Source organism: Lineus longissimus, chromosome 3 (assembly GCF_910592395.1).
Source record: "Lineus longissimus chromosome 3, tnLinLong1.2, whole genome shotgun sequence".
In the NCBI taxonomy this organism is placed as follows: domain Eukaryota; kingdom Metazoa; phylum Nemertea; class Pilidiophora; order Heteronemertea; family Lineidae; genus Lineus; species Lineus longissimus.
In genome coordinates this window covers 21,015,132-21,028,753 of record NC_088310.1, presented here as the reverse complement: position 1 = coordinate 21,028,753, position 13,622 = coordinate 21,015,132, and the positions used below count along the sequence as shown (strand labels likewise).

The following is a 13,622-nucleotide window of genomic DNA, read 5'->3' as shown; positions in this document are numbered from 1 at the left end:
TGGAAGATACATGCACAAGCTGTGAAACATGTTCACATATATACAGGCGCATGTGTTTGATGTGTTAGAAGTCCTGTTAGTGAAAAGAGCAATCTAAACTACTTGTGATTCTTTCAAAAAATTTGATATAATTGTTACAGTCAGTATCTTCCTTTGAATATGACGGAGATAAGTACATATTAGGAAATGTAAATGGCGTGTGCTGTTTTTCGATACGCTTCACTTCTGGCCGAGAAAGTCGATTCGGATGTCTGCTGCAATCATCTTAACAGGTTCAAACTGTGAACATGGATAGAACATCTCGAAAAGTCGAATTCTAAAGACGCATCCAAATTGCTAGCCGGTTACGTCGTTGGTACACCCCCATTCCTGAGAGGAACTTCCATCCGCCAATCCACTCTCGAGGATGTTGCCCGTTTCCTCGGTAACGTTGCTGATGGCTGCATTCCTGACACGCCGGGAATTAATTGTATCTGGTGCTGTCTTCTAGTCTTAGGCGTGCATCTCTGGCTGATGGGTCATGGTAGTTTGCCAGCTTCGACAGAGCATCACCCAGGGCCAAGTCAGCGAAAAGCTCACAGATTAATTGCTTGGTGATTTTTGCTCGTCTGGTTCTGAAGGTCATGATGATGTGGAGGTCGTGTCAAATGTTCCAAATGATGAATAATAACCATGTCGAGTGGAAATATCGATAATGTTGGTCATGATATATCATCACCAAGGATCGGGAGATTTCTATCATTGTGAAATAGTTTCAAAATTATGCTCATCTGCAAAGGAGCCAGAAGAATACCTACAATAACCCGAAGTCAGATTCGGGAATCGTATTTTTGGCTTGGTTTCGACATGTTTGAGGGGGGTATTGCTCCTTTGACATGTTGTAATACCCCCATAACCTTTCTGATCAAATCAATCAGCCCAATCCCCATAGAAAATGGCAAAAGCTTTAGATTCACCAGCTTTTGTAACCTTTATTCTCTGTTGAGACGAGAATGACCTGTCGGGATTAGAAAAGTGTACAACTCAATTCGTCCGATATTGGTTTCAAATGGCTAAGACAGACAAAGCTGATACATCCTCCATTTCTAGGCTTTCTGATATCTAAGGTCCTTTTTCAAACAAAGGGTATCTCATCAACGAAGAGAAGCTCATAATCTGGCAACAATATGTCTTTTATTCGCGGAATATTACTCATTGCCTTGGCAACTAGAGTTTAGGTCTTTGTGAGTCACTTATTACTCTATGGGCCATCTTACTCATATACACTAAAAGGAGAAAGTTTGATTGACTCTATGACCAGTTGTTGACTAATGCAGCCTGTCGAGTTCATAGGTAATGCCGCGTATATTGTGCAGTTCAGAAGTAACATCTTTCACCATGCGCAGTATGTCGTGTTAAGGCGATATTATCATTTGAAGGCAGGCCTTCAACATCCAAGGAATGTCTTCAACGCGTCGTTCCGTGTGAGAACAGCGCGAGACAAGAGATACTTATTTTCTCTAACCAGTGATGTAGCTTATCATATACATGTATTACAGTACAAGATGACAATTGCAAAGCTGTGAGCCATTTCTCAAACTGCTATCATGGGAATTCCTTTGGAAGCGAGGTGACATAATTTCAATTCATGCCAAGGAAACGGCCTAATACGAGCATAAAGACAATGTTAAAGGCAAGAACTAGTCCTTATACTAATGGATCTCCGGCTAAGATGGTTGACAAAAAATTATCAAAAAGTGAGAGGAATGTATTATATGTATTATGTATTTTTCTAAGTCGACATCGACTGTTGCGAAAATGATAACAGCTAATGAAGGACTAATGGTGATAAGCCAATTCCATGATAAAAAATACCTTTGTTATCCTCTTTAAACTTTCATATTGTATTTTAATATGAATAATGATAAAGGGTGTTTAATTGACTAAATCGCTTTTTCGGATTTAACTTGAATTTCTTTTGAAAGACAGATTAAAAATTGACGTAAAACTCGTTTAAACTGATAGGAGAGGAAGACTGAAACTCATGCAGTCCATATCACCTTGAACTTGTCAAAATCACCCACGCAGTGGCGCAAAACACACTAACAAATGTACATGGATTCGGTTCAGCTTTGGTTGACGCAGACCTTTTCGAAAATCTGATCAGTCTCAGTGCAGGTTTCTTACCATCTGATATCCAAAGGGGGATTAAAGGAGATTATCTTTTTCAAGGAGGTTTGAGGGGATCAGTTTCCTTTTAAAATATATTTTCAACAAAGACGCACAATAGCGTTTCAAAGCTTCCGTCAGGCCTGTTCCAGTACTGCTGGTGATGTGAAGGAACTAACATACTTCTAAGGGTCCTATGGGCAACTGGTAGCCTAATCTTTTTTGTTGTTTTTTTCTCAACCATGGACATTTATTTAATACCTTTGCATTGTTTTTATCAAAGTTAGCACGGACGTTGAACGAAGTATCACATCTCAAAACTCACGACGACTATCCATTTAAATGAGCTATTTTTGTAGCAAACGTTGTTTTTTGTTTTAGTCAATCATCAAGCAAGATTTCCAACAAAAGTCAGGTGTTTATTCAACTTTTGTTGTCATGGACGCATTTACGAATAGCATCATAGCATACCAATATCAGAAAGAAGAAGTGAAAAGTCATGACTGTCAACATACTGTCGCAACCGTTTACTACCATCATGACTATCAGTCTAGAATATGGGTGATATCGTTTAGTCATCTATTATGGCCTTCCTGTGTTGACTCCTTCAGAAGCTACATCGGTGATGGGCGTTGGGACGGAGGCGGGGCTTCATCCAGGGAGGCAAGGGTGTTGGGTTACTAGTCCTCAAACATTTGCCGAAAGAGTGTTGTCGCCGGCGCAAAACACAGCCTTGGATTCATCCGTCATGTCAGTGAAATTGTGGATCACATTGCAGCTACATCAAACAGTGTAAAACTACCTAGTGTCTGTAGTGTCTCCAGTCTTGTTGAAGTTAAGAGTATTGGTATAGTACTGTTTTCTACATGAATAACATGTCCACACACTTTAGGACTATCTGCAATAAGCGTTCACGTACAATGATAGTGTTATTTTTCGCCACGTTGCCCCACGAACGACTTGGGGGTAAAACGTTACGTAAAATGTTGAGATATGCCTTCAGAATAACACCAACGTTAGCCTCTCAGTGGAGCTGATGCTGCACAAACATCACAAATGAAAAGAGTGATGTCGGAGAGGTTCTTCCGTAGACACGAAAGTTGTTGTCTGCACCAACTATTGTCACCTTTAGATGACCAAATCCCTACACCGCCTGCTGTACTCGCATTGCGCACGCACTTCGCATGCGTGTGTGCATGCGACCTAATGCTATGGAACGCTCCTGAGAACCATATTATGTAGAGCCAGTCTCTTTAACTTCGCCCCTTCCTCTATGAACGATACCACAGTGCATTCACCCTGGCTATTTCGAAATCGTAATACATTGCGCTGTACATATCGTACAGATACACTGCGTGTTTGCAGGTGAAATGCATTATGACATTTTTCAAAGCAATTGGAAAGCGAAAAGAGACTCCACTCCAAGCAAGAAATAGGAACCTTTCTCAATAATGCTCTTGGATGATAATGCAGTCTACAGCCAATTTCAAGCTACTTAATATGGAATTTCTTCTCTTTTTGCACTAGTATCATATTCACCAAACACATAATAACACGAGACTTTGAGTATAGAAACAGACCTTCAATCCCCCATGCATTATCACTACAGTGTTCTTTCTGGTAAGAGATTCGTCTTCGCATTACTTAGAGGAAAGGCACCAATTGTCAATGAGTGCTAAGCCTTATGGTTGGAATGATCTCTTTTTTTTCAAAAAGCTCGAGAGAGCATTATAGATAAAGGTTGCTTGCCTTCCAATGTCTAACTCTTTGCCAGTAAGACACACTGCTTAAGTCACAGCGAGTTGCCAACATATAAGACTATATTTAAAACTGAATGATTTTTAAAGACGCAATGCAAATTCTGCTGCCTATTCCGGTTTGTACAAGCTCAAATCTTGGCACAAGGCTGTTTCCAAAGTGGACACGTGATGCAAAGAATGCGTCACGTGATATTCTTGTTCAAGAAGGTGAAGGTCGATATAACAAACCAGAAAAAAATAATTCTGATTTTCCTACAATTTTTTGCTAACACTCGAAATAGGCTGTAAACATATAAATCCCATTTCTCGGCCCAGATTGGGACAGGAACAAGCAGATGTTCTGATGGAAAACAGACCGAAACCCCGCATCAGCGTCGGTACCGTTCTGACAACGATACAATTGACAAGGCGATGAAATTAGCCGGGGAGAAAAATCAATTACGACTTGACAGATGTTTCATATGTATACGATAAGATCTTATTTATTCGAAATATATATACGAATGTTCACAAAAAAATGATATACTAGGTGGTAGAGTTTCCTTTGGAAGTATATAGAAATTCAGAGACGATTTTACACAAGTACACAGAGAGGAGGTTTCAGAAGAGAGACAGGTTTGATGAAGTTTACTAGCTAACACTTAATCACTTTAAATTAGTGCTTTTCCAAATTACATTCATTTTAGACGACACGTCTATCCAAATGTCAGCTGTTTTCCGACTTTCACTTTTAGAAAGAATTTTTTTTCAGAAACAAAATATACGCAACATGACTGTGCATCGTAAAATGCATACCATTTAAAGCTGATAGTATAAACCCAAATATCAGGATATCAAATATCCCGAATACCTGGATATTATCATAATAATAATTACATGTATATTAACGAGACAATTTTTACAAATATATTTCCTGAATTGTAGAAACAAGATTATGCTTGCCCAGTCCTGATTGTATATACATGTACGTTGTATATAAAGGCCAAACGTCACGCAATGCGGCGGTCAAATGTACCTTCGATTGTCCGGGGCATAATCCTCTTTTTTTTGCACGAACCGCGCAGTGATCTAATGCATTCTGCATTGTAGTACCTACATTAGGTGAGCAGTGATGGGTACGTGTTTTGGGTAAACTAATCACAAACTTTACATACCTTACTAATACTGTTTCAGGGTTCCTTCTTGGGGAACTTCTCTGATAAAACGACATGTAAAGTTTCCCCTTGAACACTTAAAAAAGGACAAATCATATCCAGTCCAGTTAAAACACAAAGCACCGTTCCAAAATGTCCCAAGTTAGAATGTTTTTACTAACTTGAAAGTTGCCGACAAACACACACACACACAACTTCAAAACAGTTTTTCACGTGAAGAGTCACAACCAAGTCGTCACTTGTAGTTCATAGTTCATTATAGTTCATTATTGCAAATTGAGATGACTATAATTCAGGCTAGACTTGGGGAGTTTGTCTCTGAATTGTAACACACCCATGAGTTGTCGGCAGAAGTCTTTCTGGCAGTATAACGTTGGCTTTATTTCATGACAAAGTCAGTTAAAAATAAGCCGCCGATTTTATGACTTTGGTCACGAACGTACCATACGTTGTCACGTTACCATTGTACACAGAAATACAAAATACACTTGGCAATGAAGCAGTTCCAGCGGCGATTGAAGAGTCACTGTCACTACTCATCTTCGTCTCACCAGTTCCGCCCGTTCAGGAGATATGAGGTTGACATGTTATTTGATGTATTGACAGACGAAGATGTGTGATAACCTCCCAAACTGTTCATACTAGCAACACTTGATAAACTCGTCTGCGGCGTCGGGCACGGCGACGTTAACGTATTCACCGCGTCCACGTTATTACTTTGGGCTAGAGGTTTTGGCGTTAGAGGCTGCCCCTGATGAGCCTGGGACTGCGATTGCACCGATGCTGCGTTCTGCTGTGACTGTTGCGTTTGTTGTGAATGTTCATTGCCGTTTCCCGTACACGGTTTACCGTCTTTAACAAGCACAGGAACCGCCACGCGGCGCGGTGAAGGCTGGCACACATTTGTATCCATTTTTTCCTTGTCCTTCTGTTGACGTTTGCATTTGTAACGATGATTCTGGAACCATATTTTCACCTGCGTCGGAGTCAGGTTAATCATACTGGCTAAATGCTCCCTCTCAGGGGCTGAGAGGTATTTTTGCTGCTTAAACCGCCGTTCTAGTTCGTACACTTGTGCTTGTGTGAACAACACCCGCCTCTTTCGTCTCTGTGTGAGTGGAAACTGCATGCCAGGATGTTTGTGCTGTTCCAGGCCGCCGAGGCCCATGTTCATGTGGTTCATCCCGGATGACATCGAGGACATACTCCCACACGAGTTCGGACCCATAAGTCTTGAAACTACGAAAGAGAAAGGGAAACGATAATGATTAGTATGTTGTTACATATAGAAATATTTAGGATTTTTTAAAAAACAAATAAGCAGTTGGCCAACCCAAAAGCTGAGAAACGCTGAAATAATGCATGTTAGTAAATTCGTTGGTTAAAACAAGCTCAGGAGGAATTATGAAAAGCGTCTTTTTACGATCAGAAAAATCACGAACACAAAGAACTTTTTAGAGTCAAAGAAAGAGAATTTTTGGTTTTAAGTTTTCCTTTAACGACAGTTCACGGCTCATTCGATCTTTAATCGATTTTATCTGTTCGTTCCTTTTAAGGCATAGCTGTAGTAAAGGTGGGCCTACTTGTAGAATTTTACCTTAAAAATCCCAGAAATTAGTTAATGGTCGATAGTAGTGATTTTGTGTCATTAAAGAAGGGTAGTTATTTTTGGTTAGGGTCTGTGCAAGGTTGGTTAAAGAAACAGAGAAGGCTATTGGACTGCCCACAGGAGCACATGCAACCAACAGTCCATTTGTGAAGGTGTTGTTCCATGGCGGTCACAATGCTTGTTGCACCTGGCCTCGGATCGAGCAATCGTGTTTATAATACAGGGGCGTGAAGAAGCGGACAGATCGGCCAATTTCGCTCTCAGCCAGTCCTCTAAGACACCAAACAACGTCTTGGGCTGCCGACGAAACTGTTGTGTTATGCATTTTAAATGTATACACCGTGAGAAAAGTGGGACAACACGTACACACTCAGCACACTAGCCATGTAGAAACCTCTCTTGTTGCCACTAGAAAGTCACGTTGTGAGAACCTTAATGCAAGAGAAATGCACGGAAATGGAATTTGTTATCATTATTCATCCGAATAGTATCATTCAATTCGTCTCTGCAGTATCTTCTTTGTTAAAAGCTCAAGCGAATAAAACGAGACTTTTTTTATAGAATTAACTGAAGGGTAACATGCTGATTTCAAGAGCGCTGAAGAAGCGCACTTTTGAGACATAGTATTGAGAATACAATTCAGAGTGCTTTTTGCCTACAGTTCAGAAGGCGTACTTCATGGTATACTTTTCAATCACGAACTTCGACGGAACAGGCACCATTTAATCTGCGATTTATTTCAAAGCATTACATCGTTTAGGTGACAAAGAAATTGTTACACCAAATCGCACATTTCAGTTCAAGCTCAGAGAAAGCTTTGTTATTTTTCTCTTACTTCAGATGCAATGAAGGGTCCAAATGTATCCTGAAGGCAGAATTGAACTGAATTCAAATTTATATTTTTATACCGCAAAATCCAAACGCCGGAAATTTGCTCAACGGCGTTTATTCGGGTTTTTTCTTCTAGGCATTTGCTTGATATCATCTTGACGTGACATTACCGTGCCTGACCAGAGGCGCAGCACGTCAGTAGCTGTGACAAAAACAATTTATCACATTGGGTGTGGTGTATTTGGCAATTCGTCAGGAATTTGCATAAAAAATACCTCGTAAAAAATACTCTACAATAGTTCGTAGCAAGCGATATTTAAGTTTTTCACCGTTGTTGGTTGAAATAAAACAAGAAGCTTAGATCAGCTGAAGACGAATTGCTTTGTAAAGGGAAAGTATGTTCCTCAGAAATACAAAGTTTTTTGCGGTGAAAAGGAGTTACGTTTATGTGATGTTAATGCATCTTTCGAAGGGAAGCCGGTATCAAGTATTAACATTTCCCCATCTAGAGATTTGAAGACTTACTTGCCCTAGGCAAAACGGTGAAGCTTATTATCATTTCTCCGGATCACAGTTCATAAACTGCAATACAGCTGAACACGTACATTCACACAGAATGCTTGCAGAAAGTAAAGCAGTTGAAATTCGATTTTCGATTTCATAAAGTCAGTGCAACATTCCCAAAAATTTTCAACAAGGCGAGCGAGCCAGATGCGAATAAATTGTACGCCTGAAATTCATGTTAATTTTATGCACCCTTTCAACTGATAAAGTTTAAAAAGGTGTTTAAAGGAAATAAAAAAGTTTAGTGGGTCGTTCTTTACTGTAATTTGCAAAATTGTGCTTTATAATTTGGTACCAAAACTTTAAAATATTTTTTCTCAAAAAATTACGGACTATTTCAGAGATGTCGACCCATTGGGAAAAGACGATTACTTAAACTACAGGTAATACTCTGGAAACGTAAGCGCAAGCGGCGAGTCAATGCAGAAAAACAGTTAGTTTGAAAATTATAACGGTGCCCAATCTGTAATGTTTGTGCATAAAATACTGGTTCAGTAAATTATCTGCAATTTTCTTCCCTAAAAAATGTGAATTGTAAAACAGCATCAAAGGAACTCAACAAAGAAGCGGAAAATTCAATTTGCGATGCCTGAGCTTGGATTCAATTGTCCCGGAGCTTCGCGAAGGATTGCAATAAAATAATTAGTGTGCAAGGATGAGCTGGGAATTGTCAGCCATTTTCACCGGAGCTAAACCGGAAATTCGCAATCCATCCGAACGGCCATGTGGTTTGTCAGGAATAAATCGTCGAGATTGATTTGCCACGGCCAATTTATCCCGAATAATAATTAGCATTAATGAACTAATTAAACTGCCGCATTTATTGATCATTGTGACACAACATGGCGGTTTACGCGCGAACACGCTGCCGGGCTGCCACCGCCTTCCACAATTTATAATTAACCCGGTAAACAAGCTTGGGCTAGCTCCTTTCATGGACGATTTATACCACAAAATATTTTTCGAAAATAAATTTAGGACATTTTCTGTTTTCAATTCAACAAATTTGGGTTGATGATTTTGTCATGCTCATCAACCACCGGTATAATCTTTAAGGAAAAACATAGAGTATTTAAGAAATGTGGCCATTGAACTTTCATGCGCCAAAATTTATCCAAAGTTTGGAAATCATACAGCCAATGTAACATTATGACAGAAATGTGAAAAATCGCCATCTGTGGTCTTGAGGGACGATCACCTTGGAATGAGATAGGAATGCAGCAAGGGTCGCAAGGTGACAGTGATTGTTACAGCTGTGCCAAGGTCCCTCTGTCCTCACCGCAGTGTCAGCAAGCGCTTTGTAGCAAAATATGTACTGTTGACACTCGGTTGCTATTTGCAGACGATCAGAAGCAGTGGATCGTGATCCGTCTGCTCCTGGGCAGATATACCCAAGGATGACACATAACTTGTGAAAATACCCCAAGGCCTGTCGTTGGGATCACCATTGTTGCAAGGCACTTTTTTGGCTTACAGATTTCCGCGGATACACGGGGAGTTAAGAGGTGCAAGGGGATTTCGTGAAGAAGTTACCACTGGACAAGCCCCGTCGGCGGAAAAGCGCGTGTGGGGGGCATGTGAGCATTTTTATTTCAAGTCAAACAACATCAAGGGTTGTAAAATTCTTGCATGAAATTTGAGAGAATTCCTTTTAATTGTCACGGCAAGGTGTCGAATGGAACGCTAAGAAATGAAGAAGGTATCACATTTATCAGATGTATCAAGAAAACCATCTAACTAATTTCCTTCAAATGTGTCTGCATAACTGCATGGGTCAAATTTATTGTAGCCTCATGTCATTCTGTTATTTCTCAAGAATATTTTCTGACGGATAGATTTTTTTTAATGTATCATACATGTAATTTGGGGCACTAGAATATGACTTGTCTTTGTCACCGTCACTTTGGGGTGACATTTGATTGTACGATTATTCGTGTTTCATAGGTGATACAACCGATTTTCAAAAATACATTGTGAAACTTTCCTTAGCAGGACTTTTTCGACAAAAATTATTTCAATCTGGCTGTCATCATAAAATCGAAAATTTATGCTAGTACCGGTACATCTAGTGAACAAATAATAAAGAAAATAATCAATTCGATATTAAATGGAAAGAAATAATTAATCAAATCAATAAATATCGATCCCTAATTAATTTGTATAATGTATCTGACCTAGGCAAAATTGCTGGTTAAATTTGAACAAAGCCAATAAGCCCGTGATATATCGCGGGAAATCTGTCGCAATCAGAATGTGATTCCACCTGTCAATATGGCGTGAAAATAAATGAATATGAGGGAAAACAAATAGTGACAAATGAGCACGTGTTACTGATATATTATTTGAATAAGCCACCATATTGGCTTTCTTGTATCCAATATGGCGGAATAGTGGACCGGGCACAGGTTTGGATTGATTTTGGCAAAAGTGAAATGTAATTCTGAAGTTGAAAGTGAGTGAATAATCGACGTGTAACGATGTGGTCGAGTTTGTCCGATTGTAACAAATAAATAATAATATGTGTACATATATTTGTAGTCGCTTCTGTGTGAAACAAAAATAAGGACGATAAAGTTTTGGTGACTAAAATTCATTACTTTGCTACCCTGTTCGCCATCCTCGGTTTTCGGTATTAATATGAGTACAAATCTGGTCTGAAAGTGTCGTGAAGACATTTACATAAAAACACAAAAATGATTTTCTTGAGTTAATTGGTTGGGTATGTATCAATTGTAACTTTAAATTACATGCAGACAGGGGTATAGTTTTACCGTACCGGATGGGTATACTTTTAAGATGAACTGATTGGTAAAGCACATCATTCGATTTTAGAATCGTGTTATAATAAAAACACTATAGCGTTTTTGCCCCGAAAAAGAAAAAAAGATGGCTTGTACTGGCTGCCTCCAATTAGTAGAAATCATAGGCCTTAAAAACCGATAAATCGAACCGTCAGAAGCATAAGGTGAATATTGAATATTTGGAGACCGATTTGGCGCCAGAGCCGTCCACCGGTGAATAGCAGACGAAAACCACTTAAACTTAAAATTTATGTTGACAAATTATGAGTGAGGTTTGCTAAGAGTACACATTTGGTTTGCGATAGAAAACACGGGTGTCTTGCGCCCGGTCACCGTGTGTCTCCGTCTTGGACGCGCTATCTTAGTGGCCGCGCCGGATCAATGAAATTTTCGCCAACTTGGCTCTCGTCTGGTCGACGGCGTCTCATGTAAACATTCACAGGTAGTCACCCAGTTTTGCTTATCTCTAAACTATACGACGAGATAAAAAGACAGTCGTTTTAATTTGTCATAAAACAACAAACGATGATATGGTTTTAAGAAGTACTTGTCGGTCATAAATTACGACTTTAATCCATGTCATTTCTTCAATGAGAATTTGGAGTGCTTTGGTATTTGATAAAGTGTGTATGCTTTGCACTAGATTTATGTACATTACACACTGACATGTGTCCAAATCGCAAATTACATCTCTTAATTTCAATTTCTAAAATCGGATTTGCAAAAGCAGAGGCCTAAAAGTATTCCACGAATTGATAGTATTATCTAAGGGAGAGAAAAATAATTTGCTTGTTTATTTTGGAATATATTTAATTGTGCGTATGTGTGAATTTGTAACTGAAATACAGAGGAAGTAAGCATGGTTATTATTTAGAAAAGCATTAATTTTGCTTTTTCAGATTTTTTCCTATCAGAATTATGCATGAATTAGTTATCCCATATGTAGTATATAATATTAAAAACAAAAATGAAAGTTCGAAACAATATGCCGCAAAATAAAAGTGGAGCCGTAAAAATCAGTTATTGGAGTAGCCACTTTAGAAAATGACATACGCGATAACGAATTTGAAAAAGATCAAAAAATCTATAGTAATCGAAATTTCAAGTCTTATCATTTTTTTGTCGTCAGATAGTCCTTTTCCGTATGCTTACAAGAAGCCTCCAGTGCTGGATATAGCACCCAACAAGGACGATGATATGTATGAGGTACCCTTGTCGTTCAAGTATACTCACACGCTCAAGATGGCGCACAAATTAGCCATATCGCGTCCGTTTAGTAAAATTGTGGTAAAAAGGTATTTTTGTTTACTGAATTTCCTATTATTTTGGATTCTCAAAATATCTGCACTTTCGTCTTCATGTTGTTGGCGACAGTTGAAATTCGCGTAATGTTCAATTCGTGTTCTTACTTGTTCGGAATTTTAAGATTTAAGTACAATGAGGTTGCGATTGTAATTCTGCATAATTTTTAAGTGTAGGTTGAAATAAGGATGTCTTGGTAAATTGTCTCAGTTTTTTTTAGTTTTGCAGGTGGGAATTTTATGCCAAGGTGTAAGAGAGTTTTTGTCCGTTTTTATTTTGGTGGTCCGGTTTCCCCGGGCTTGCCCAAGTAAATATTAGCCAAGGAAACCATTTAGAGACCCCTGTTAGCCATAGGTAAACTGTCTCAAACCATTTTGGCGTACAAACTTTGAGCTACCAGAGTCAACATTAAACAAATTAAAGTAGACTTTGACAACACTCAGCGGACGCCAAGTTGTGTCCAAAAACTGAAAATCCACATTAGGAAGAATTGTTTATAATTTTCATATGTTATTTGCCCAGGTTTGTAAGCCGGACTTGTCACAGCCACCAATATTGATCAGGCTTTCCTCTTGACACCCTGATCTAGTCCTAGAGTTTTTAAGCTGTTAGGCATGGAGGTGAAATTTCTAGCAAATTGTTATACTTACTTGCAAATCTGGCATCCGGGCTTGCTCCGTACCAACTTGATGTTGAGTGTCTGTGAGGTGTAACAGGGTCCCCGTAATGAGTGAGTTCTGACCCATTGCAGTATTGCGATGGAAAAGCGGACGGTGTATGGGACAACTGTGGCACATAATTGTGATAAGGGTTCGAAACCGGTACTGACATACTGCCCATGCTCGCCATACTGCTCTGGGGATGCTGAGTTGTCCGATAAGCAGGAGCCAGTGGTGGGATACTAGCCTCAATGCTAGTCCTCTTGTAAGTCTCCTCCAGCGGACTTAGTATATCAGTGACTGAGAACGGCGTAGTATGTTTGGGGCTCAATGACATCGTCCAACTTGAAAAATAGTCCTTGGAATAATAGCCTTATATATGGATGAGGACACACTCTCCGCCTTGTTATGTCACTATCAAGCTTGTGAGTACCACTGCTCCCATGCCGTTTGTATATTCAACTCGAGCTGACAAATTAGAGCCTCGATTGATTAGGCGCATGCGCAGTGCGCTGTCACAGTTCCGCATTGGCAGGCCTGTCCAATAGAAATGGGGCGGGGGAGAGGTTTGTATGAATGAACACAAGCGGTGCGAACGGCCGTCTGGATAAATTAAATCCCGCAAGAATTTAGATTTAGAGTACCATTAACGCACGCACATTCCCTATTGTCTCTGAGAATATGATTGGAAATAATTTTTCTAATTTTCTATCTGAATTAAAAGTTCACACTTCGCCCTTGGCGTTTCTTTTTAGCCGAAAATGCTTGTAAAATTGTCATATTTTAGCCTAAAA

The 13,622-nt window shown here is 39.4% G+C and overlaps 1 protein-coding gene across 1 annotated transcript; it reads right to left on the bottom strand.

Annotated features, from left to right (window-relative positions):
- Positions 1–4,377: 4,377 nt before the first annotated feature.
- On the bottom strand, positions 4,378–13,174 carry LOC135485077 (thyroid transcription factor 1-like). The gene is made up of 2 exons (XM_064766807.1): positions 12,820–13,174; positions 4,378–6,301 (listed from the first exon to the last, which is right to left on the bottom strand). Exons 1-2 carry the CDS (start codon positions 13,163–13,165, stop codon positions 5,610–5,612), a joined length of 1,038 nt encoding a protein of 345 aa, XP_064622877.1. The 5' UTR covers positions 13,166–13,174; the 3' UTR covers positions 4,378–5,609.
- Between the last annotated feature and the right edge of the window lie 448 nt (positions 13,175–13,622).